The 26,135-nt window shown below is 41.7% G+C and overlaps 1 protein-coding gene across 1 annotated transcript in view; it reads right to left on the bottom strand.

Annotated features, from left to right (window-relative positions):
• The window catches only part of ttn.2 (titin, tandem duplicate 2), a 154,926-nt gene that overhangs the window by 105,151 nt on the left and 23,640 nt on the right, over nt 1–26,135 (bottom strand). Inside the window, exons 41-83 of the mRNA XM_067251637.1 lie at nt 16,695–20,534; nt 15,833–16,111; nt 15,087–15,650; nt 14,536–14,817; nt 14,163–14,441; nt 13,786–14,067; nt 13,401–13,679; nt 13,014–13,301; nt 12,634–12,912; nt 12,256–12,537; nt 11,866–12,144; nt 11,502–11,780; nt 11,125–11,403; nt 10,749–11,036; nt 10,335–10,613; nt 9,964–10,245; nt 9,576–9,854; nt 9,189–9,467; nt 8,801–9,079; nt 8,415–8,702; nt 8,042–8,320; nt 7,500–7,781; nt 7,061–7,339; nt 6,663–6,944; nt 6,299–6,577; nt 5,922–6,209; nt 5,536–5,814; nt 5,148–5,429; nt 4,761–5,039; nt 4,352–4,639; nt 3,943–4,230; nt 3,511–3,801; nt 2,996–3,283; nt 2,800–2,916; nt 2,428–2,713; nt 2,151–2,334; nt 1,870–1,953; nt 1,469–1,736; nt 1,090–1,350; nt 537–746; nt 356–433; nt 237–263; nt 32–88 (exon numbers count right to left, since the gene is read on the bottom strand). Coding sequence (XP_067107738.1) covers nt 32–88; nt 237–263; nt 356–433; nt 537–746; nt 1,090–1,350; nt 1,469–1,736; nt 1,870–1,953; nt 2,151–2,334; nt 2,428–2,713; nt 2,800–2,916; nt 2,996–3,283; nt 3,511–3,801; nt 3,943–4,230; nt 4,352–4,639; nt 4,761–5,039; nt 5,148–5,429; nt 5,536–5,814; nt 5,922–6,209; nt 6,299–6,577; nt 6,663–6,944; nt 7,061–7,339; nt 7,500–7,781; nt 8,042–8,320; nt 8,415–8,702; nt 8,801–9,079; nt 9,189–9,467; nt 9,576–9,854; nt 9,964–10,245; nt 10,335–10,613; nt 10,749–11,036; nt 11,125–11,403; nt 11,502–11,780; nt 11,866–12,144; nt 12,256–12,537; nt 12,634–12,912; nt 13,014–13,301; nt 13,401–13,679; nt 13,786–14,067; nt 14,163–14,441; nt 14,536–14,817; nt 15,087–15,650; nt 15,833–16,111; nt 16,695–20,534 — 14,721 coding nt within the window. The remainder of the gene's footprint in view (nt 1–31; nt 89–236; nt 264–355; nt 434–536; nt 747–1,089; nt 1,351–1,468; nt 1,737–1,869; nt 1,954–2,150; nt 2,335–2,427; nt 2,714–2,799; nt 2,917–2,995; nt 3,284–3,510; nt 3,802–3,942; nt 4,231–4,351; nt 4,640–4,760; nt 5,040–5,147; nt 5,430–5,535; nt 5,815–5,921; nt 6,210–6,298; nt 6,578–6,662; nt 6,945–7,060; nt 7,340–7,499; nt 7,782–8,041; nt 8,321–8,414; nt 8,703–8,800; nt 9,080–9,188; nt 9,468–9,575; nt 9,855–9,963; nt 10,246–10,334; nt 10,614–10,748; nt 11,037–11,124; nt 11,404–11,501; nt 11,781–11,865; nt 12,145–12,255; nt 12,538–12,633; nt 12,913–13,013; nt 13,302–13,400; nt 13,680–13,785; nt 14,068–14,162; nt 14,442–14,535; nt 14,818–15,086; nt 15,651–15,832; nt 16,112–16,694; nt 20,535–26,135) is intronic.

Raw genomic sequence — 26,135 nt, 5'->3', positions numbered from 1 at the left:
ATTCAATGCCTATCTTTTGCCCCACTCTTACCTTCATATGTAATAGAGGAAGGCACTTCAGGGCCTTGTACTGATGAATCTGGGACATCTAAAGAATGTTGAATTTTTTTTTAAATATTGGGGATATAAATATCTTCACATTTGTAGGTTGTGTGAATGTCAGTTTACTACAAATGTGTCTGCTAATTGGGTTTAGGAAATTCAGTCTTAAATCATATACTAAATGATGTACTTACCATAAGGTACCCTTCCTAATTCAATTTCTGTGAAAAGGGAAGGCTGAGTATTAAGCACTGAATACGGCAAAGTTGCACACAGCTAGAAAACTTGCCAGTTTGATTTTAACTTTACCGACCTTTGCCTGAAAGGTAAAGCTCAGCTGTACTTTTAGCTTCCCCTCTGGGCTCCAATCTCACAATCACTGAGTAAACTCCTAAAGGATTAGTAATGAAGATTGTTTAATGTCCATTCATTTTGTTTTGATCTACGGGATGATTAAAGTTTGGAACAGTTTTGTTTGACGCAATGCTACACACCTTCGTCCTCAGAGGTTACATTTCGGATGATCATAAAGTGTCGTCGCCCTTCACTTCTGAAGTTATACTTTGGGCACTCTTTAAGCTCCCAAGTCTCTTTATACCATGTAACGATAGCATTGTCGAAGGACACCTCACATTCAAAGGTGGCAGACTGACGTTCATTCACTTCAACGTTGTGAATACGTTTGGTGAAATGAATTTGTTCAGCTAAAACAAATAACAAGTGAATGATAAGCGTCATGTTCCTGACAATATAAATGTTGGATAAAAGTAGAATAATATGTAAATGTATGATACATTAAATGAGTTTATTATATGTACCAGATTAGTTCAAATATGTTTGTCAATTCATGATGAATTCAAAGGATGGATGAAAGAAAAAAAGAGTTTGAGGTTAAAGCCTCACTTTGTAAAGGCATGAACATTATGGTTATAAGAAGAATGAAAAAGATATAGAGAGCAAAAAAGATCTGTTTAAAGGAAATGGTTTTGTGATGAAGTTCAAAGAGGTTAGTAATGACCAGTTCTATCTTATTTAAGATATACAAACCTTCCACCCATAGATCTGTTGTTGACTCTAGGTTGTCATATTTGCAGGTATAACGTCCTTGGTCCTCTGGTCTCAGGTCTTTGATGCACAGTCTCTGAATCTTATCTTTCACTTCAAACGAGAACCTGCCCTTTGGTTCTAAAAGCTTCCCATTCTTAAACCATTGTGTTTTAACATTGGGGATAGAGAACTGGCAAGTCAGTGTGCATGTTTGTCCTTCCTTACCCGCAGCTTCCTGAAGGTGCTTTTCAACCTCAGCTTCTGAAAGATATAAAGAATAAATGTGAATGCCTTTTAACAACAATCCATGTTATCCATCTATACTTTTGATACATATTATTTGTCCAATATATCAACAAATAAGTCCATAGATACCCACCCATCACTGTCAGCTTGGCACTGGAGATGTGTGGGCCACAAACCACACGGTAGTTTCCCTGGTCCTTGGACTGACACTTCTTGATCTTCAGAATGTGGCGGTCACCAACAATGCTGATGTCATATTGGTCATTACTGTCAAGCTTCTGTGTTGCCTTGTACCAGGACAAGGAAATCTCAGGGTAGTTGATCTTGACCTCACACTCAAACACCGCCTCCTTATTTGTGACCACGGTCTGATCTGCTATGTCGTTTATCACAGTGACAGGCTATAGGCAAAGAAAAAGTCGGCTTTAACATGAAATTCAATTATAAGGTATTTTGGTGCAGGGTTCCAAAACAGTGCCATAAGAACATATCAGTGTGGTCTGATCGTAATACAATAGTTACTATTAGGCCTACCTCAGTACGCTCCATTCTTTTCTGTAGATCAGCCACTAGTTTGGCCATGTCTTCATCAGAATCTCTATCTCCTCGATCTGCTTCCTAAATTACACATAATCACAGACCTCTTTAATATGATGTACATGTATATATGTATGTGTGCATACAACACATTTACTCCACAGCAGTTGTCCACAATTTGAACAGGATTTGTTGTTATTGATGTTTTCTGTTCATACAGTCATACGGTTATTTGTCATTGGTTTGATATGCTATAAAGCCATCTTTAACAGATTTACCGGTCTCCCACTTTCTTCAGCTTTCTCCCTCTTCAGTTGCTCAATGGCCTGAAGGAGGCCACGGTAGTCAGTGATGCCATACATACGGGCATATTTCTCGTACTCCTTAGGGTCGACATTTCTGAGCAACTCCACAATGTCTATGTCTTTACTCTCCTGTGGACTCTTCTGTTTGGAAGGAGTCCTAAAGAAAACACATATGATAATAGGAGAATGTCACTTCATTTGCAATTAAAAATAAATCTATGACTTCCTAACATAAATAACATTCACTTACTTCTTCAGTTTTGCTCTGAAATCTCCTTCCATACCAGCAGAGTCTTTCCTTTCGTCAACATTCAAGTCAGTGTTGCATTCTATTTCTCCGTGTTTGTTGGTGGCAACACATCTGTACTGCCCAGAGTCAGATTTGGTCACTTCTCTTATTTCAAACTTGGCCTCCTGGCCCTTCTGCTCAATAGTGATGCGACCTCCATGAGTGATCTGCCTCCACTTGCCCTTCATCCATTTCACATTTGGAATGGGATCACCTCCGACTTTGGCAATAAACGTTGCAGTGCCCTCTAGAAAAGACCACAACAAATTATGAAGTTATCACTAGATAATTAAAGATGGACTTGAAGTTGGCCTCTATTTTTTCCCCACTTACTCTCAGAAACATGGGCAGTTCTTGGCTCCTCGATGAAGAACAGATTGTCCAGTTTCTTAGTAGGTGTGGTAGCTGCAGGGGTTGTCTCAGAAGGTGGAGATGCTCCTCCAGCTCTCTCTGCAATAACACAAACAGTAAGTCTATAGAGGTAAAAAAAAGGACAAAAAGAAAGAATGGCCTTTTATGAACATATTACCTTTCACTGTCACTTTAGACTTGCAGAATTCACTGCCAGCATCATTGGTAGCCTTGCAGAGATAGTCCCCTGCATCCGTTCTAGACGTTTGATTGATATCCAAACAGGCAGTGCCATCAGTGAATGTGATTTTAGTGTTAGTGGAGGACTGTAGTTCCTTCCTGTCCCTCATCCACTGAATCTTAATGGGAGGAGATCCACGAACATGACATCTAAGGCTCAACTTCTCTCCCTCATTCACAGTCACTGGCTTTAGAGGGACATCAAATACTGGAGGTTTCTTGTGCTCTGAATGAGGAGAGATGACACATGGAGAATACATAAAGTATAGCTTTCATCAAGATAAGGGAGCCCCATTTAAGGCATTCTGTAAGTAGAAATGTGTTTGTGGCAACTATGTCACATTGGTGCAACAGTGATATGGCAGGAGATACTCAGTCTCGATTCTCACCTTTTAAATATGTGAACATAGAACAATTCACAGTAAATTCATATAAATAATTTCAGCAACCTACCAGAAATGGCAACTGAGGCTGGACAGGAGGCAGTTCCAGCTTCATTGGTAGCTTTGCAGCTGTATCTGCCATTGTCAGAGACCTGGGAGTTCTTGATACACAGCACAGCCACATTGCTCTTGAAGGAAATGTCATACTTATCAGAGCTGTGGATTTCACTGTTATCTTTATACCAGGTGATAGTCATGGGCTGAGATCCAGATAAACGACCCTCTATCTTCACCACTTTGCCCTCTGTGTCTTCAATGTTTTCTGCTGGCAATTTGGTGAAGGTGGGAGGGATTTTACGCTCTGAAAATGTAAAGGTACAATTTTAGTAAATAGAAGGATATGTGAAAAAGTACATCACAAAAGAAACTAAAGTAGACATATTGCTGTCTTAAATAAAAGAGATGGCCATGATGGAAAAACTGCTGGCCACATGCCTAGTACCTTTCACAGAAATGTCTGCGGAACAAGAGTCCTTGCCAATATCATTAGAGGCCTGGCAAAAGTAGCGTCCAGTGTCAGATTTATCAGCCTTCAGAATAGTAAGATGGGGGGTATTATTCTCGCAGGACATCTTATAATTTCCCCCAGATCGAATATCTTTATGATCCTTTGACCAAGTGACTTTTATTGGCATTGACCCCGTCATGTGGCATTCCAGCTCAACACTGCCCCCTACTGATACATCCTGGGGTGAGAGCTTTCTGTCAAACACAGGGGGGTATCTTGGTTCTAAAAGGTCAGAAAAAGAGCAGGGCAACACAACAGAAATTCAAGTTATAACATGAACTAGCTCATTCATATAGCGCATTCTCTACAAGCAAAATGTCACTTATTGAAAACCCAGACAGACCTTGAAGAGTGAGTTTGGCTCTACAGGAAGCTGTTCCAACACTGTTGGTAGCAACACAAGTGTACTCTCCAGAGTGCCTCATCTCTCCCTTGTGGATTTGCAGGGCAGCTGTGTTATCATCGTAAGATGTGGAGAATTCATTTTGGTTTCTCAGAGGTTCACCGTCTTTGAGCCAAGAGACTTCGATGGGAGAAGACCCAGCCACACGGCATTCTAACCTGACTGCTTGACCCTCAGTCTGCTGAAGACTCGTGATTTTCTTTGGGAAGGAAGGTGGTGTTTTGGCCTCTGGAATAAGATGGTTTAACATTTCAATATAGTTTAGGTAGTGCGCTGCAAAACATTTGTCATATTATGGGTCATGGCATAAGCTCAGAGATAAGAATCCTACATAAAAGAGGAGCATCACCTTGAACATTGAGTCTGCAGCTTGAAGAGGCAGAGCCTATTGTGTTCTCTGCCTTGCAGGTGTATTCGCCGATATCCGACTTAGTTGCTTTGCTTAGCTTCAAACAGGCAGTGCCTTTGGAATATTCAATTTTGCAGGTTGCAGTGGATCTCACTTTTCCATCAGCTTTAAACCAAGACACTTTGATTTCAGGTGTTCCTCCAACCTGGCATTTCAAACAGACTGCATCACCTGCAGTCACTTCCATGGGCTCCAACTTTTCAATAAAATAGGGTGGTTCTGAAGTGACAGACATGTACGTATGAGTCAGTCAAGGTTTGTATAAAGTTACAGCTTAAGACATAGGACAGCCCAGTTCTTTTACCACATATTTGAATGTAAACTAACCCAGAATTGACACTTGTGCATGGCAGTTATCCTTTCCAGCATCATTGGATACTTCACAAGAGTATCGGCCTCCTGCCTCTTTGTCATCCGTGTTCAAACATTCCAGGATACATGAGCTCTCTGTAGTGGTGATGTTGAACTTATAAGAGGCAAAAATCTGTTGACCATCCTTAGACCAGTTAACTGAAATCTTTGGGCTTCCAGTATAAGTGCATTCAAGAACCAGGGGTTTCCCTTTCTCAACAGAGAGGTCCTTCAGCTTTTTAACGAAGCGTGCCGATTCTAAGCAAAACAACACAGAAATTAGTTAAATCACATTCTGGTTGGTTAATGGAAATAGGAAATGGGAAACATCTACTGTTTTCTACAACACTGTCTATTGACGAACCTTTAACAGACAAGTGAACCGGACAGCTCTCCTTCCCAGCATCATTAATGATCTGACATGTATACTCTCCAGCGTGGGATTTATCGATTTTGAACAACTCCAGAGTGGCTTTATTGTCCCGTAAAGCAATCATAAAGTCCCTTCCAGACACAATTTCTTTGCTGCCCCTGAACCATTTGAGTTTCAGGGGGGCACTTCCTTTAACAATGGCTGAGAAAGTAACATTTGTTCCGGGCATTGCTTCCATTGGCTGAGGTTGCACCACGAAAGAGGGAGGCTCTAAACATAAAAATACATTTCTTAAAGGTTGCACACTATCAACAGTTCACCAGGTAAAGGTCATGATAAAGCCCAGGTGAGAACATGCAGACTGCATTCTTACTGACCTTTCACAATGAAAGACGCAGAGGTCTCATTTGCTCCTGCTTTGTTCACAGCTTTGCACTTATACACTCCAGAGTCGGACAACTTAAGAGTGGGCACTTTGAGTGTGCAATTGTTGTCAGTGAATGCAATCTCATAGTTTGGTCCACTCCTGACTTCCTCCCCATCGTGGTACCAGGTAATGGTGAAAGGTTGAGAACCTGACACTTTGCATTCCATCTCACCAGGTTTCCCAACAATTGTATTAGAATCCTTCAGTTTCCGTGTGAATGTGGGAGGTATGGTCTTATCTGTTTGAAAGAATATGATTAGTAACCAGAGAATTAGACAAAAAAACACTTATGTTAAACCATACCACATATATAGAGAAGCCACCAACCTAGAACAGTGAGGTTGATTTTGCTCAGGTCTCTGCCAACCTCGTTTTCAACTTCAAACGTGTATTCTCCTGTGTCAATTCTCTCCGCTGACAGAACCTGCAGGCTGGAGATCATCTTGGAGAAGGAGATTTTGTACTTCTTGCCAGATGAGAGCTCAACACCGTTCTTGAACCATTTTGGTTTTAGCTCTGGTGTCCCACATACTGTGACCTCTAGGGCAGCAATATCACCTGCGGTGACACTAAGAGACTCTGGTCTGTCCACTACCTTTGCAGGCTCTGAAAATACAGAGATGAGCACGGTCTTACAACCTGAGCGACTGACAAACTAAAGACTGCAAAGAAAAATTTGAATGTTACAAACCTAGGACAGTCAAGTTAGCAAAACATTCCACAATGCCAGCATCATTTTTGAGTTGGCAGGTGTATTTCCCAGCTGTGGTAGAGTCTGCTTGGAAAACTTTAAGAGTGGCCTGGTTATTCTCAAAGGTTATTTTCCGGTTGTCACCGTCTCTGAGTATGTGATCCTTGTCTTGAACCCAAGACACAGTCATTGGCTGAGAGCCTTTGACAGTGGCCACCAGAGTCACCTCCTTGCCAGATATGACTGTCATGTTAGATAACTTCTTCACAAATGCAGGTGGCTCTGAAGAAAGGACAAACATTTACAGAGGTAAAGGAAATATGATTGGAACAAAGTCAATAATGCTGGTACTCAGATCATTAAGGAAATTGCCCAAGGATCTCCACAATCTCACTGACCTCTGAGTCTAACTGTAGTTCGGCAGGTTTCACTTCCTACACTGTTTGCTGCCTTGCACTCGTATTCACCAGCATCTGAGTCCTCTAATCCAATGACATGAAGAGTAGCAGAGCTATCCTCATTCACCATCTTGTACTTTCTGCTCTCTTTTAGAGGCTTTTTGTCCTTGTACCAGTTAATCTCAAAGGGTGCAGTGCCATTAATTTCACATGACATACTGACATCCTTGCCCTTCGTTCCTTCAATAGGTTGTGGGACTTTGAGGAAAGATGGGGGATCTAAAAAAAGATGTGAGAATCACTTAGGTTGAACTGTTGGTTACATTCAGCAAACTGTACAAAAACTATTTCCTTTTGAGGAAAAACACGCTTTTTGAGATACTCAGGTCCAAAACAACATGGTAAATATTAAGATGCAGGAAGTTGTTCCGTGGCTGACCTTTGACAGTAAGAGTGGTGCTGCAACTAACACTTCCAGCATCATTCTGAGCTTCGCAGGTGTAGACTCCATTATCATCAAATCGTGTTGTAAGGAGCTGAAGGACCGCCATTGACTCGACAAATGACGTTTTGTAGTTACCACCATCTGTTATCTTATTGTCGTTTTTGAACCAGGTCATTCGGAGGGGTGGAGAACCGGTGACCTTGCACTCGAGACGGAGGGGCTCGGACTGCTTCACGAACTTAGTGGGTGGGAGTTTCAGGACAAACTCAGGGGGTTCTGCAAGGTCAAAATATAAGCATGTTAACTGATTGAAGCACATGAGCAGTTAGTGAATGATTACAGGGTAGTGATGAGCTGTATAAATGGATGATCTGTTAGAGATGGAAGGCAAGACGTGGGTTAGAAAGCAATTGGAAGACACATCAGCAATTCTTGACAAGGGAGCAATGTAAATATCAATGCCGTGAAAATGAAGAAGCTGTGAAAAAAGATGGAGTTGATGGGGCAAGAGTGAAAAAAAAAAATTTTTTCCAAACCTTTCACTGTTAAATCAGCACTACATCTTGCCGAGCCAGCATCATTGCTAATTTGACAAGAGTAAACTCCACTTTGTAAAACTCCCACTGAGTAAAGATCTAAGAAGCATGACAGGCCTTCCAGTCCAGTAAAACATGACGGTCCAGTCATGAGTTCAGTGTCATCCTTGAACCATTTCACTGTGAAGGGAGGTGTTCCTTTAAATGTGCTCTTAAAGCGTACATTTGTGTTCGGGAGAGCAGCCTGAGATTCAGGCGACAGCACAAAGCTGGGAGGCTCTGAAGAAAACAACAGTGTTACCAGGTTAATGAGCTGTCATCTGGGACCGCTAGAGAAATATTAAGAGACCAATGACATGGGAGTTCTCCTAACCTTTGACCCTTAAGGCTCCACTGCATTCACAACTCCCTGCTTTGTTAGTTAGTTTGCAAGAGTAGGTGCCTGCATCAGCTCTGTCTAGCTGCTCCATCTCCAGAGATACTGAATTGTCCTCCTGAAGAAGCTTGTGTCGTCCACCACTAGAAATTCTGTTCCCATCTTTCTGCCATTCCACAGATATAGGAAGTGATCCTGATATTTTGCATCCAACTTGAACAAATGAACCCAGTATTTCCTGCATGTCCATCAAAGGCTTGATGAAGCTTGGGGGGATCACTTGTTCTGTTTAACAAAACAATAGTATAAATAATCATAATTATATTCAGCTCATCTTCACTGCAACACCAAAACTATTGTGATTGGTCAATATGTGCACTAACCTAGTACAACCAGTTTGAGTTTGCAGTGGCAGGTGTCAATGTGGTTAGCCACCTCAAAGACATAATCCCCTCCATTTTCCATCTGTGCAGATTGAATTTTAAGGCAACTAACATTGTTCTCAAAGCTAAGCTTCTGTTGTGGTTTGGACTGAAGCTCTTTGCCATCTTTCATCCATTTAACCCTGAGCTCAGGGGAGCCGGTCACTTTACACTCTAAACTGACTGGATCCCCAATGGTCACCTTTATCATCTCTGGTTTCTCCGTTATCTGTGGGGGCTCTAAAAAGCACAAATGAGATACGTTATCTAACAGGATGTTCGTTTACAATTCACACAATCCTACATCCTTTAAGAATCCTGAATTATTCAACATCCTATTAAGACAAACCTTGCACAGTCAGGCTTGCAAAGCACTTGTCTTGTCCAGCTTCATTTAGGACCTGGCAGGTATATTTCCCACTGTGACAGGCTTCGCAAACAGGAATCTTTAAAGTTGCCACATTATTTTCAAACATCCTTTCAATCTTAGGATCTTCCAAGATCCAATTCTCATCCTTTTGCCATTGCACGGACAAGGTTGGTGAGCCAGCCACAATACACTGGAATTTAGCTAGTTGGCCCAACACAGTGGCAACACTCTGGATCTTCTCCACAAATGATGGTGGTTCTATCATCAAATCAATCAAACAATTAATTCAGTTATCAACTATCACAGCAAACAAAAGTCTTTTAAGGTTAAATATGTTCTTTTTCTAAGCAGGTTATAAACACAAACCTTTAATGTTCAGTGTAGTCTTACAAGAACAGCTTCCCACCTCATTAGCAACAGTGCACTGGTATTCACCTACATCTATGACATCACATTTTTGCACCTCAAGTCTCAGTATGTCATCAACTTGTGAAAAACTGTACTTTGTGCTGGATTTGATTTCCTTCAGATCCTTGTGCCATGTAATTTCTAATGGAGAAGTCCCAATGATTTGGCACTCAAAAAATGCATTTGAGCCCTTTACAACATCTGAGGGTACTAACATTTTTACAAAGGATGGTGGCTCTGAGATGGAAAGAGCAGATAATTAATCAAAATATATTCAGGAAATCCATGTTCTCAAAAGTTTTTTGAAACATCAATTGAATTCAGAACATATACTGATCACACTAACCTTTAACTCTCAATTCCATATTACAGCTTTCACTACCAGCCTCATTGCGTGCCTCACAGTAGTACATTCCACTGTCTTTCATATCGGCATTGCATATGTCTAGAGTTACCAAGGAGTTGACATAAGACATCTTGTATTTGTCACTAGGGTTGATTTCATTCCCATCTCTAAACCAGTAGATGTCTATCTCTGGTGTTCCTGTCACTTGGCACTCAAACATCTTACTCTGCCCTGGCTTCACCACAGACAGTCTATCTGGAGTGCGAGTGAATTTTGGAGGCTCTATAGAATAAAGGAAAGGAATGACAATGAAGGACAGCAGTCAAATTTGTATGAACAGTACCAAGATAAAGCCAAAGAATAATAAATACCTTTGACAAAGAGAGTTGCCTGGCAAACAGCAGAGCCAACATCATTCTTAATTTCACAGACATAGTCTCCAGAGTCTGATGTTTTGGCAAAGAACAGTTCCAGTGAACTTGAGGTGTGGTCCTTAATTACAGAACAGTCAGAGCTTGACATAATTTCTTTTTTATCCTTAAACCATTTTATGGTCATGGGTGGAGTACCAGACACAAGGACATTAAACTGGACCTTTGATCCAGGCACAACGTCCATTGATTCAGGTTTTTCAAGGATAGATGGTGGTTCTGTTGATGAAAGGGAAGAAATCTATATGATTGAACTTCCACTATTCTGCAGACTGTAATGATAAACTTTATTTCCTCAGTAGAACTACATTATGCTCATAATGTGTATTGCTAAATAGGAAATATCGAAAGTACCTTTCACAATCAAGGCACCAGAACACTGGTCACTTCCTGCTTTGTTTTTAGCAATGCAGGTATAACTGCCACTGTCCTCACTATCGAGACGAGTAATTTCGAGAAAAGCGTTATTTTCAAAGAAGGTACATTTGTGTTTGTCATCAATCTTGATCTCTTTCTCATCTTTGAACCAATGTACAGTTATGGGCAAAGACCCTGACACAAGGCATTCCAAGTGGGCAAATGATCCTTTGATGCTTTCTGTTTTCTTCAGTTTTCTTGTGAACGAGGGCTTAAGTATTTGATCTAGCATGAATAAAAATAACAATCAATATATTGTTGACGACAACATGGTGAAACATAATAACATTTGAAAGATTTTTGATAAACTGACCGAGAACTGTGACTGTAGCCTCACAAGAACTATGTCCAACGTCATTTGAAACCTCAAATATGTAGTCCCCACTATCACTTTTCGCTGTGGCTAGAATCTTCAGAATGGAGCTTGTATCTGTGTTTTGGACTTTGTATCTTTGACCTGATGTTAGCTCTTTCCCATCCTTCAGCCATTTGGCTTTGATGACTTTGGTTCCAGAGAACCTGCATTCTAGAGTAGCTGGATCCCCCAATGTAACACTGATGGACTTGGCTTCCTCAGTGATTGTAGCTGGTTCTGTGATCAACAAAACATTCAAAAATGTTTATATCTGATCAAGTTCAGGCATATAACAAATACAATTGGATTAGATTGCCTCTGTCATGACAACCAACCTTTGACTGTCAAGACAGCTGAGCATTTCTGACAACCAGCTAGATTCTGTGCCTGACATGTATATTTTCCTCCATATTTGGCTTGTACGTTTGTGATGTGCAGCAGTGCAGTCCTGTCTTTATAGGATATCTGCATGTGTTCAGCCTCTCTGACCTCGTGGTCATCCTTATGCCATGACACCGTCATTGGTTCAGATCCCTTCAGCACACACTGAAGAGAAATCTCACTGCCTACTTGAGAAACTGTGTTCTCTAACTTTTGCACAAATGACGGAGGTTCTAGAAGAGAAGCACAAAACTGTGTGAATAATTTTAAATAAAGATCCTACAGTACAATACATTTAACTCAAGTTTAAATACCAACCTTTTAGGGTTACTTCATAATCACAAGAAGTTTTCCCAACTTCATTTTCCACAGTGCATTGATACGTTCCAGTATCCAAAGCATCAACTGTAAGTATTTGGAGGGCAAGTATGTCACCTGTTACACTGATCTTGTGCCTTTTATCATTTCTGATCAACTTGGCACTTTTGTAAAAAGATACACTGAAAGGAGCAGAGCCCAACACCTGTCCTTCCATCATCACATCTGACCCTTTGATAACATCTTTGTGTTCAAAAGTCCTCAAAAACACAGGAGGTTCTACAAGAAAAAATTATGTCAACATGAAAGTTCACCAAGCTAAGTACAAGTGCATGATATGAAGAAAGAAAACTTCCAGGAAAACACAAGGAGCTAAAAGATATTACAAACCTTTGACTGTCACTGTGCTGCTGCAGCGGTCACTACCAGCATCACTTGACGCCACACAAACATAGTCTCCACTATCCTCAACAGTGCAGTTGACTATCTCCAATGAGACAACTAAGTTCTTTACACTCGTTTTGTATTTCTGATTAGAAATGATCTCGATTTCGTTCTTAAACCACTTAAAAGTGATTTCAGGGCTGCCAGTAGCTTTGCACTCCATAACTACAGCACTGCCACTGGTTACAAGTTTTGAAGACTCAAGCTTCATGACAAACACTGGTGGCTCTAAAGGAAAGAATTGAACAATGGTTATAAGACAACACATGAAACAAACATTGCTGCTGTACAAAAAACAACACTACATATGAAAAGATAGGGCACCTTTGACGAACAGGACTGCGGTGCATGACACCTTCCCAGCATCATTCATTACTTGGCAAGTGTAGGTAGCAGAGTCAGTAGGTTTTACTGAGTGAAGCTCCAAGATGCTTGACAAGGCATCTTTCTTGATAAAACATGAGCCTCCAGATGATATCTCTTTGTCCTCTCTGAACCATTTAACAGTAAAAGGAGCTGTTCCAGAGAAAGCTGCCTTCAAGATGACAGCAGATCCTGGTATGACATCTTGAGAATTAGGTTTCAATGTGAAGACCGGAGGTTCTAGAAGTTGGTAAGAATAAAAGATTTGTATGAGCATGTTATCACTTGTCAGATAGTAAGTTGAGGAGAGACAGAGATCTAACAGGCAATAGTTTTTGAACCTTTGACGTATAAAGTTCCACTGCTGTCTTTAAAACCAGCAGCATTTGTTGCCAGGCATTTGTACACTCCAGCATCATCTTTCTCCAGCTGAATGACTTTCAGTACAGCTGAACTGTCTTTAAACTCAGGTTGATATTTCTGTCCGCTCTTAATTTCCTTGTCATCTTTGAACCAAGATATGGTCATGGGCTGAGACCCAGATACTTTACAGTCCATTGAGACATTGTTACCAATGCTTCCATCAACTCTTTTTAGAGACTTAGTGAAAGACGGAGGCATGATCCGATCTGTTGTTGAGGGGAAAGTGTTACATTAGTCGCAAGTTATTCTGGGACAGTTTCCTGGAAACAACACAAAAAAAAAACCAGAAGTGATAAATATCAAACCTAGAACAGTGATAGAACAAGAGCACTCGTCTTTTCCAACTCGATTGGACACTTCCATTTTGTATTCAGAACTGTCTCCTTTTTCTGCTGCAAGAATCTTTAAAACAGCAACATTGTCCTTAAGAGTCATCTTATATTTTCGACCACCTGTGACTTCCTTTCCATCTTTGAACCATTTGACTTTGAGGTCTGGACTTCCTGCAATAGTGCACTCCAAGGTTGCTGAATCCCCCACTGTCACACTAATGGACTCAGCTTTCTCTAAGATTCTAGCTGGTTCTGAGATATAGAAAGAAGAAGTAGAGATTCAGGATTGAGGAGACAAATAAATCGGAATGAATAATTCTGTATATCTGCACAAACTTAAACCTAATAATGATCTAACCTTGAACGGTTAAAGTAGCTTCACATTTCTGTAGTCCTGCTTCATTCTCTGCTTGGCAGGTATATTTGCCACCATGACTAATTACAACGGTTGCTATTGATAAACTAGCAACGTTGTTCTCAAAAAACATTTTTAAGTTAGGATCATCATCTCTCAGTATTTCAGAGTCCTTCATCCATTTGACTGTGATGGGGGTCGAGCCTTTTATGGTGCCCTGCAGTTTTACAGCAGTGCCCAAAATTGCTGTAGTACTGTCAATCCTCTTTGAGAATGTTGGTTGCTCTGATCAAAACATAACAACAAAACAATTAAAGTCTTCTGTAAAATCTTTGCTGACACTGTTAAGATTTTTCCTGTGCTATAACCAAAATACTAACCTTTCAGTTTTGCTAGGGCCTTGGAGGAAATTTTACCAACATCATTAGATACAACACATTGGTAATCCCCAACATCTGCACTTTCAAATGAGCAGATTTCCAAACGGGCCATAGATTCCTGAGAGACTACCCTGTACTTTTTATCTGTGGTTAGTTGTTTCTTGTTTTTGAACCAGGTGATTTCAAAGGGAGCTGTTCCAACAACTTCACATTCCATTAGAGCTGCAGTACCCTTCACTGCCTCGACCATTTGTAGTTCTTTACGGATGGAAGGGGGCTCTGAGAATAACAGTGTAAATTAGATTGCATACTTGTCCGTCACTGGATATTCACACAATAAACTGTTAAATGACAAAATGTAAGAGTGGCAAACCTTTAACAGATATTTGCGTGCTGCAGCTTTCACTACCCGAGTCATTAGACACCTCAAAGGTGTAGTTTCCACTGTCTGACACAAGAAGATTGATTATTTCTAAAATAGCAAGACCATTCTTGAAAGAGATTTTATATTTCTCTCCATCGCTGAGTTCCTTGTCATTTAAAAACCAGCTTGAGTGAAGTTCAGGGGATCCTTTGACTGTGCACTGTAATCGTGCAGCAATGCCCTGCTTCCATGTAATCTTAGACTCCATTTTCTTCACAAAGGTAGGAGGCTCTGTAAAGAGTATTTCATAATAAGATAGTAATATTTTCAAAATAACCATCAGAGGAGACAAGAGTACAAGAAGAAAGGACAAGAAGAGTACTGCTGCACACAGATTATGCATATGCAATATTTTTGAATTCAAGATATTGTTCATTCAATATATAACACATTACACTGGCTACTCAGGTCCTTGGTCCCTGAAATACAGTAAACAGTTAAGAGTTCCATGATGCAAGAGGCATGGTGTTACGCAAGAAAACCATAATCAAAGATCTTACCTTGCACTGTCAACACAGCAGAGCAATCTGAAGTCCCAGCATCGTTTGAAGCTGTACAGACATATCTCCCTGAATCTTTCAGTTTTGCCTTAGATATTTCAAGAACGATGACCTTTTCTTCAAAAGAAAGTTTACTTTCCATTGTTTGATGAATTTTTTTGCCATCCTTTGTCCAGGTGATGGTCACTCCAGTGTCCTCATCCACTTGGCACTCAAGACGTAATAGATTGCCAACAGCTGCAGACACTGACTCAAAGGTCTTTATAAAGCTGGGCTTCTTGATAACAATCAGCTCTGTGCTGCATGTAGCAGTGCCAACACTGTTGGATGCTTTACACAGGTAAACCCCCTGGTCTTCTAACTGAAGACTTTTGATTTGAAGACAATGTTTGTTCTTGTCACTTGTTACATTATAGTTTGCTCCAGAAGTGATGGCAATGTTGTCTTTGTGCCAGACAACATCCATAGGTGTGGAGCCAGTGACTGTGCATTGGAAAGCAGCTTGCTTGCCCACATATAAAGTCATTGGATCAGGTTTTTTAATAAATACTGGTGGGTACATTTCTATAGAAAGTAGGCAAAACATAAGAAAGATGTAATAGGAAAAGAATGCTTGATACAGAAGATGTGCAGCATATATTCAATTAGACGTACATGCCATTCTAACCTAAATAGCCTTTCAACTCATAAGAACACAGGTCATATTCATAAAACAGTACTGTACATTAAACTGTAAAGGAACTTACCCGTTACTGTCAGAGAGGTGGAACAGCTGTCACTGCCATGCTGGTTGGATGCCTTGCAGGTGTATTCACTACTGTCTGCTTTGGTTGGGTTCAAGATCTCCAGTGAAGAAGAATGATGCCGACTAAGGATCCTGTACTTCTCACTCTGCTTGATCTCAGTGGCAGACTTGAACCACTTGAAGGTCACGTTGGGTGCATCTTCAGTTTCACATTCAAACTTGGCACTGTTGCCAACATTGATATCCATGGGCAGGATTTTGTACCTGAAAACAGGTGGCACTGGGGAAAGAAAATAAAAAAAGTCAGTGAACAAGCAGAGAGTAATGTAAAATGTGGATGAATGAGTCAATGGATCAGGAACAGTGAGAGTGGAATTCAGCACAATTGTGGGAAACATTCCAGGAGTGACTGTGAAGAAATGGTGTGAGAGTTAGACGAAGGAGAAAAGAATGAAAGAATGAGCCCATGACAAGTGGCCCCTGAAAGCATGCAAAGATGTCAGCACTGAGGGCGAAATGGACCAAAGAGTGAAATGTGACATTTCTTTTGTGACAACATTTTTCATGGACATGCAAGTGACTGGTGGACACACCCTGGAATGCTGATACATGTGAATATGATATAGGGATGATACTGAGAAAGATGACATTTATTTAGTTGTGTTTTGAAGTGAAAATGTGAGAAAAAAATGATTTTGACAATATGTGACCAAAACCCCTTTTTTGGGGGGGGGGGGGGGGGGTCAATATGAGAAGTGAATTATTAGTTTGGTTCCATAAGGTGAATAGTCATATTTTAGATTGAAGTTAGTTAATTGTGTGAAGTAATGGATAATGACAGTATAGTACTCCCAATATCCAACCTCTTGAGACTACTGTGAGTCTTCCAGATGTGGTGGTCTTGCCGGCTTCATTCTCAGCCTCACAGACATATTCTCCTTGATGTTTCTCCTTGATAACTTTGTTGATTACTAACGTGTACGTCTCATGGTCTTTGGAACACTTGAACTCTTTGCCAGATTTCACCAATTGTCCATTGAAAAGCCAGTTCACCTTTTTAACACACTTTATGGTCACACTGAAAGTAACCTTACTGCTCTCCTCTGTGCAAATATCCTCAAGTGTGGTTTCAATAATTGGATAGCCTTCAATATGTTGTTGTCTGGAGACAGTGACTTCCTCTGAGTAAAACTCCTCCCTGTGTTCTCTCTGGATGTGCATTTCTACATATTGTTCGGTTGGAATGGATGTGACAGGCAGATCAGTGGTAATGTCTGCAGCACCTACATCTCTCTCCCGGCCTTTTACCATCACAGAACTGGCCTCCCTTTTGGCCACCTGAACTGACTGCTGAAACTCAGTACGGGATTCAGTGGACATCTTCCCCACTTGAGCACTCTCAGCTTGTTTGATTTGCACTGCCTTTGACTCCTGTAATATTATTTGTTGCTCGGCTGTTTGGATTTCAACTGCGGATTTCGACTCAGTCTTGAGTGCGGCAGACTGAGACTTGGGAGTTGCAAAATCGACCGCGCTCTCTGCAACTCTGACCGTCTCAACCACAGATGACATCATCTCTTTGGAGCGAGCGCTACTGACCTGAACTCTCTGGGGCCTATCAATTTGCATGGTGCCAGGCTGCTCGGAAGTAAGAACATGCTGCTCCTGATAAACAATGGAGTGGAAAGCTGCCTTGAGTTCAGTCCTCAGATCAGCAGTCTGAGGGTATTCACCTTCAAAAGCCAGAGTGATCTCCATGGGAGCACCTGGTGTTGTAATGAGGTATGTGAACATGGCACGTTTGGGTTCTTTCTGAACTTTCACTTCTTGTACTTCAACAGCCTCTAAACTCTGCACAACGTCTGCAAGTAACAGTGGCTGGTCACGAGCCACAGCAGACTGCAGTGCATCTTTCAACTGACGTCTAATGTTCAAACTTGATGCTTTGGGAATCTGAATAACAAATGTCATCTCCTTTGGAAGGGGTCTACTCTCTCCAGACTCGGACACCATTAGAGACAGTTTGGGCTGGTTTGTCACACGGACACTGGTTGACTCTGATTTGGTTATTTCTTGAGATAGTTCACCAGTCATGATACGTTTCTCATCCATTACTATTGACTGTCTAACTGACTGGCCTTCCTGAATTTGGACTGCAAAGTCCTGCTCTGCAGCCTCCAGAGGGGCACTACTCTCAGTTGAGATCTCCTTTTCCTCCACCTGCACTGGTTCTGTTGGCACTTTAGGCTCTACACCAGTTTGACATGTAAATTTGTCCACAGCCTTTAGACTCTCAGTATGTCCCTCCTGTAATGCTTGATTAGCTGTCACACTAGTGACATGCATGACATTCCAGCGTTCCTCTTTCTGGACTAGTGCACGCTGCTGTTTCATATCACTGGTAAATGGTGTTTCTTTTGGTAGTTGCATGGGCTTGGAGGAGACCTGAAGAATGTTCTGAGGTTTGGGCTCTGCTTTAAGCTCTGACTGAAGGCCTGTCACTGAAATGTCAAGATCTTTGCGATAATCAGCAGTAAGTGCTCTTCTATCTTCAGATGTCGCTGCATGTTTTCTGGCCTTTTCCTGTCTCTGTGCTGCCATCTGCTGGTCTGGCTTTTCTATGGTAATCACACCCTCTTTGGGTAATGTAGTCACTGGCTCGACTGACTGGAGATGTAACGGGGTGTGGGGCTCTTTTTGAGGCTGAATAGACATTGTGTCTTCCTTTGCTGAAAACTCAGATGTATCCTCACAAATGACAGAGATCTGTTCATCTTGGGTCACTGTGTGTAAGAATGTGGGGCTTTTCCTAGCACCAGCTTGCTCAACTGCAGGTCTCTCACTAGTGAACCTCTCCTCTGTTGGAAGTACATCCTGGTCGGTGATCACCTGCAGATGTAACACCTGCTCACCCTCCACTTGAGATGGAATTGAGATTGCACTGTCCAGACTTTGCAGCTGCTCTGTGTGCTCAGCACGTAGTGCCTGCTTTTCCTCTGCTGTAAGAGCAGATTTAACAACAACATCCTTGCAAAGACGAGCAGTCTCTTTATCTGGCCGCTGCATGGAAAATCGATCTTCTTTAGATAGTGTATGTTTAGTCTCACTAACTGAGGCAATGACAGGTTTGGATAATTCTTTGGTTATTGCAGACTGTATAGCTGAGTCAGAGGAGGAAAGATCAGTTGTGTGACCTTCAGGAATTAAACGTTTTTCGGATGATGTGGCAGAATACAGTATCTTAATCCCTTCTTTGACTTTGTAACTGGTTTCTTCCTGTGGCTTTGGGATGTCTTGTGACTCCTCTTTGGAGATTGGTAGCTGGGATTCAACCTGATAACCACTGACTAGATGCTTGGGCTCAGACATTGGCTGCACATGAGCTGCCTTCCTGTCACTCAAGGGTTCAGTGCTAACCGTAGACAAAGTGGTCACCTCCTCTGCTATGGCAGACATTACCTTTGACTTTCTCTCCCTGGCAGACTGGAGCTCTACAACCTCAGGACTTTTAATACGATCGCAGTGTTGCTCTGTCAGATCTTGTCTCTCTTGAACTGCAGATGAAAAAGCAGCCATTTTAAGTTGTTTTGTGGGAACAGCTGCAACTTGGAGTGGATGTGAGGGAGCTACAGATACTCTTTCTTCTACTTCATGAGACTGCAGCACAGCAGCTTGGTGGGTGACCTGCTCTCTATGAAGAGAAGCCGCAGAAATGTCCACCTCTCCAAGCGTGCCCACCTGCTCACTTGAAACAACCTGTCTGTCCTCAGTACCAATGGTATACACCATCTGATGCCCTGCCTGAAGACTTGCCCCGGCATCTCCTGGAAGGTTGACCATGTACAAGCGGGATTCTGTAGCTTGTTCAGTCATGGATACTTTATAACCTTTTTGTTTCTGAACTACCATGTGTTGTTCATGTCGAGTTACAGAGACAGGCTCTTTGAATACAACTAACTCAGCACTACAAGAGGCTTCCCCAAATGGGTTGGAAGCCTTGCATGTATAGACCCCACTGTCCTCCTGTTTAACGCTCTTCATGTTGATGAAGCCTGACCCATCACGGTTGTTCACCATGATGCAATATTTGCTAGGCTGAATACGAAAAGCACCTCTTAACCAATGCACATCTGGAATTGGATCCCCTGTGACATTGTACTTAAACAAAGCCTCACCTCCTTCAGTGCACCTCACAGGTTGAATCTGAACAGTGAATGCAGGAGGCTGTCCTGTTACTTTGAACATCTTTTCAATCCATTTCTCTGCTGTACTAATATCACTCTTTTTCACCTCCAGGTAAGTGGTACAAGTAGTCTTTCCAAATCTATTACTGGCTGTACAAGAATACTCCCCTTCATACTCAGTTTTTACCTCAGTAATTATTAAAGTGTACTCCTCTTTTTCTTGAATCATTTTGTAGACTGATGAATTAGTTATGACACGGCCATTGTGAAACCACTGAACATTAGGCCTTGGGAAGCCAGATACTGTGACAGTAAATTTAGCCGTCTCTCCATCAGTGACAGCTGCTGCTGAGAGTTGGGTGATGAAAACTGGCTTTTCTTTTTTCTTTTCTAAAGTACTAGAGTAACGTTTAGATTCTGGTTTGAGTTCAAGTGTTTTAGTTTTTTCAGGTAACTGGAGGCCAGTGTGGTAAGTCTCTTGTTCCTCTTCCATGGTGGTGACAGTCAAGCTAGAACGTTCTGCGTACAAAAAATAATTCAGTTCATAAGAATGTCAGTAACAAAATTATCTGAGTTGATCAGAGCTGTTGAGTTATTCTCGAAATCCGCTGTAAGAAAATGACATTAAACATGTAAATGCATGTACATTATAAAATATAAAAAGTATGCATGAGTTTAATTTAAATTTTTATTCAGTTATATAAACACTGTTTGAGACAAACTGAAGTGAATTCTGTACATATAAATCATGAATTGCTTTCTCATTCCAATATTGTCATTTTCTTATCTGTTTTGTGAATATGGAGTGTTGACCAATTGTGTACAACAATCAAACTACTCCATTCATTTTTTATGCAACTTCCTACTAACAGTGACACATATATTTACAACACATAATTTATATATAGCATTTTCAAAAAGGTAATTTCATAGATGAATTTTTGATTTATATTCTAATTTTAAGTTTAATTCACAATACTCTTGTCTGGGTTACCTTATTAAAAATACAGAACAAAATAAATAAACTATGTCAAACTCTTTAACAAAGACAAGCATGATAAGCTAATTATTATTATTTTTTCTGAGTAATACTGAATTATTTTAAAGACATGTTCATGCTAAAACATTCCAACAAATAGAATTTAGTGTGACTCTCCCATTACATGTATTAACTAAACACCTCTACCTAACCACTATAGCAGTACCAATTTGAAAGATAGACCAAAATCCTAAACCAATGTGAATGTCCTTCATGGTACAATGAGATGTGAGAAGGACTGAGACTAAATTTTGCATATAAAGTGAACTGATATTGAAGCGTTTTAAGAAATATGAAGATGGCTGTGCCAGATCAATTAATATAGTAGAGTTATAGATTACACCCCCATCTGTTAGTCAGATTAAGGCTATTAATATAATTTAATTTATGTTAAGGATAGTGTTCTGTGATCAGTTTCAAATGGATCAGGCCACATTATTTTAACGGTACACCATATGTAGAATTCATATATTAATATAATCTGTTGTGGACGTTGTTATACAGTGCTTTTTATAGTCAGTACATTCTACAGTGCAAATGGTATAACATTTAAACTTCTCTGTAAAGTACACATTTACTAGAAACCAGACTGCAGTCATTTACCTAATCAAACAAGAAACCCATTTCTACAATGGCCCTTCCGTGTGTGAAGAATTAACAACATACAATAAATAAACCAGTAAATATATCTGCATGAAATATCACACAATGTTCACATTTATCAAGAATATTAGCACAAATAGTACAGATCTTCTAAAAAGTTACTTTCCTAGTTTTTGGGGGCTAAACATCCATGCTTTCATGATCTTTTCCCCTTCAGAACACTTTCAATAAAGCAGTTGTTTCAGTACACCCAGCAAGATTCTGGATAAGGCACTTGTATTCCCCAGCATCACTCTGGTTCACGTTAGTTATAATCAGATTGAAATGTCCAGATGCCTTCTCTTGAATCATGTACCTTGTGTCTTTCACTGGGTCACCATCTTTGTACCATTCAGCTGTTGGGTGAGGTTTCCCACTGACCAAACACTGGAGAATCACAGGGGTCCCTAATGCTGCGGTCACATTAGTTAGGGGGATTATGCATTTTGGAGGTGTTTCAATAATTTGAAATTGAAAACTACAAATGTCTGATGATTTGCCTTTAAATTCAATCTTATCGTCTTTAGCGGGTTCTGCAAACACATCAAAGTTTATGCTGACATACTTTTCTCCTTGCTCACTCATCTCATTGTCTGTCATGGCAACAAGCCTCACTGCCTTCTGGGACTCATCAGCCTCCTGTTCAAACTCAAACTCCAGTTCTATCTCTGAAGCCTGCTCACCATCGAACAATGAATTCCCGACAACAAGGTCAAATTTCTGCGGCTGAACTTTGGCACTGCCTAAAGACACTGCAGTCAACTCCCTGCCTCTGGCCTTCCCTGAGAAGGCTTTAGGGTTCAACACCAGCAGAGAGGCCCTGCAGAGAGTCTCCCCAACTATGTTGATGGCTCTGCAGGTGTACACCCCACTGTCATGAGTGGTGACTTTCCAGATCTTCAGGAAATGATTATCCCCATCAGATGAGTGGAAGTATTTCTTATCATCGTGAGGTATTTTTTTATTACCTCTGAACCATGAGACTATGGGAGATGGAATCCCCATCAGAGAGCACTCGAACATGACGGTGGTACTCTCAGGAGTCTCCATGTCACAGATGGGGTTTATGAAGCGTGGGGGCATTTCAGTCACCTCAAAAGCTATTTTCAAATCATCGCTCTCCTGCGTGACAAAGTCAACGCCGCTCTCCTCATACATACTGGGAAGAACGTCCAGAGATATAATCATGCTTTTATTGTCAGCTGCGTATTCAGGGATGGTGATTATTTTCACCTGCCTTTCAAATTCTTTCACTTCGTTTTCATCAAGCTCCACCTCTAGCAGGATCTCTTGTGGGGATGGAGACCTTGAAGAATCATCCTCCTCCACATCAAACTCTATCACATGCTGGTGGGTGACGGCTGGGGGTGCTGGCATATACCTGGCCTCCTGAGAAATAACTACAACTAGTGCAACGCTTCTAGCCTCTCCAACATAGTTGATAGCTTCACAGATATACTCTCCTTGATCAGCCTTGGTTACACTGAGAATTTCAAGTGTGATGTTGTCTCCATCCCTTTCCATTTTAATCCTTTCATCTGCAACAAGCTGATTTTTATTCCGGAACCATTTAACCTCAGGAGAGGGCAACCCAAACACCTCTGCAAAAAAGAATAAGGAGTCGTTTTCAAAAACTTTCTTTTTGATGAGAGGTTTCAGAAAAGCAGGGGGGATTCCCTGCACCTTCTCTTGAAGGGTTCCTATGCCGAGAGAGCCACGGCCTTCTGTCAGGAAGCTTCCCTCATCCAAAGTAAACGCAGGCGGGGTCGTCTCTATTCCCTCATCATCTGGAGACCCGAGGAATTTAGCCGGTGAGAAGAACATCTCACTGGAATCTAAGGAATCGATGGAGGGCCTTTTAGGTTCTACAGGATAAAAGGGATACTCTGCGGGGGTCGTATAGCTACCAGGACTGTCCATGTTGGGTGTGTGGAAAGATTCTGGCGATTTGTGAATCTGTGAAATCTCAGTGGATGACGCTGGGGTATAGAACCTCTCAGCCTCTGTTATTTCATCACTGAACGTGCTACCCATCTCAATGGACATCTCAGACTCTGGCGACAGAGGTCTGCCCCACTCGGCTGGAGGGTTGTAATAGTCGTACACAGCACTGAAAGTCACCTCCTCCACTTCCAGTAAGCTCACACCGGCAGCACCCTGACTGGCTGCTGCTGTCACCTCTACACCCTGTCTGGCTGTTGCCAAGACCTTGGCCTCCTGATTGGCTGCTGCTACAACCGAATCCTGACTGGTTACTTTAGTCGCTCCAGCATCCTGACTGGCTGCAGCTGCCACAGAATCCTGACTGGCTGCTTCAATCACTCCAGCATCCTGAATGGCAGCTTCAATCACTCCAGCATCCTGAATGGTTGCTTCAATCACTCCAGCATCCAGAATGGCTGCTTCAATCACTGCAACATCCTGAATGGCTGCTTCAATCACTCCAGCATCCTGAATGGTTGCTTCCATCACTTCAACATCCTGCCTGACTGTTGCACTTGCCTCTTGGGGAACTTGCTCTGTGACAGAATCAGTAAGAGCAAACTTCGTAGTACCCTCTACTGTACGGTTGACACAAACTGGCTTTGACTCCACAGGCACCTCATCGCCCTCAGCATGTGATTCTATGTCCTCTGTGACTTCTGTGATTTCACTCTGCAGCCCACACACACTTACTCCAACCCCGCTCTGTGAAGGTGCTGAAGTGGATATGTCACCAATTATCTCTGTCACATCACATGTGACAGTAGAAGACATTGTTTCTAATTCCTGATTGTCTTGAGCTATTAATGATTCTGAATTTCTCTTTGGTTTAACAACTTCATTGGCTGAAGACTTAGCCACAGGTACTCTCTCAAAAGGAATAAAGCTGCTGGTTCTGTCAAATGTCCTTATGGTCTTGTCTTTAATACTTTGATCCCCTGAAACAGTTTCCAAACTTTCAGATGAGTGACTAGACTGACCAGGCCGTACAGGCTCTGGTCTAACCAACTGTGTGGTTTGCTTTCCCTCGCCCAACTCTGAGAGAGACACAAATTGTTTCATATCACCATGGGTTAAAGCACTCTCACCCTCATATTTGTCTGAAAACATACTCCTTTCAGTATCTTTCTCCAGTGTACATATAGTCTGAAAGGGTTCTTGAGGAACCTTGGGGGAAACTGACTTCGCTTTTGTCTTAATCCGTGTGTCACCGCTCTCTACGGAAATAGTTACTTTATTGGGTAAGAGTGTAATGTCCTCCACAAACTCTTTAGCCACTAGCTCTTCATATTGATCAGGGTGTATTGCTACCTCAGGAATGTCCTCCTCAGGGAAATATGACTCGGTCTTTCTCGACTCCTCAGGAGAGGCAGTGACTGATGAAGATGAAGCTTCAAACGCCTGCTTGATCTGAGATACTTTTACTACTGCAGCTGATGCTTGAAGGCCACAACCAGTTATAATTGGGGCTTCTTTTGAAAAGCTTGGCTTTGGTCTTGATACTTTGGACTCATTCTCTGGGGAAATAGTGGGACCAGCAGCCTTAGGGATGTTCTGTGAGGCTGTGGGATCAGCGAGATCACCAGTATGACTGAGAAGAGGCTGCTTCAAATCAACAGGTATGCTGGGTGGTTTGACATGTTCACCCTCGACTGCCATTTCATCTGTTAACTTAGTCACAGGCATCTCAGCCTGGCAGGACACTTCCAAAATGCTCTCAACTTCTCCCATCTGGTTAGTAGCAGTACATGTATACGTTCCAGCATCAGCATAAGAGAAGTTGTCAATGTATAATCTGTAACCTTTGTCATGCTCCTCGAATCTGTACTTGCCAGTGATCTGGTTCAAGCATGAGTCATTATGATACCAAGTGATCTGTGGGGAAGGTTCTCCTCGCAAAGAGCATTCTAGCACAGCTGAATGGCCCTCTGGGAAGCTGATATTCTTCATCTCACTGTCCATCTGAGGGACCTCACCTACTGTATCATAAGAGAAGGTAAATTTGTGTTTCACAGCCTGAGAGCTCCCATCATCAGTAGAAGTCTCTGAGGCTTTGTCAATAGGCTCAAATCGTTCTCCGGTGTCAGCCAGTGCTTCTGGGATGGGTGTGGGAGCAGTGATTGTAATCTCCACCGGTGAGGAGTACAAGGAAGAGTCTGAGGTTTGAGGCTTGTGCACTACTGCTCGCGGGACCTGCAAGGTTGACTTCCCATCCGTATGAACATCCATGAAGGATTCTAGCTCCTCATCAATCATCCTCTCCATGTGTTCCTCAGTTATATCCATATCCTCTGTGACTATCACTTCCTGTGAGGCCACTGGCAATTGTCTCAGCTGATCCCCATCTAATATCACCAGTGTGGCAGAGCATAGCGATTTTCCAAATTTGTTTATTATGATGCAGTCAAATTTACCTTCCTGTTCTGTAGTTGGATAGTATATGGTCAGCTTGGACT

Source organism: Osmerus mordax, chromosome 2 (genome assembly GCF_038355195.1).
Source record: "Osmerus mordax isolate fOsmMor3 chromosome 2, fOsmMor3.pri, whole genome shotgun sequence".
NCBI classification, from domain to species: Eukaryota; Metazoa; Chordata; class Actinopteri; order Osmeriformes; family Osmeridae; genus Osmerus; species Osmerus mordax.
Note: the sequence above shows the minus strand (reverse complement) of the source record. Positions and strands in the feature narration are given on the sequence as shown.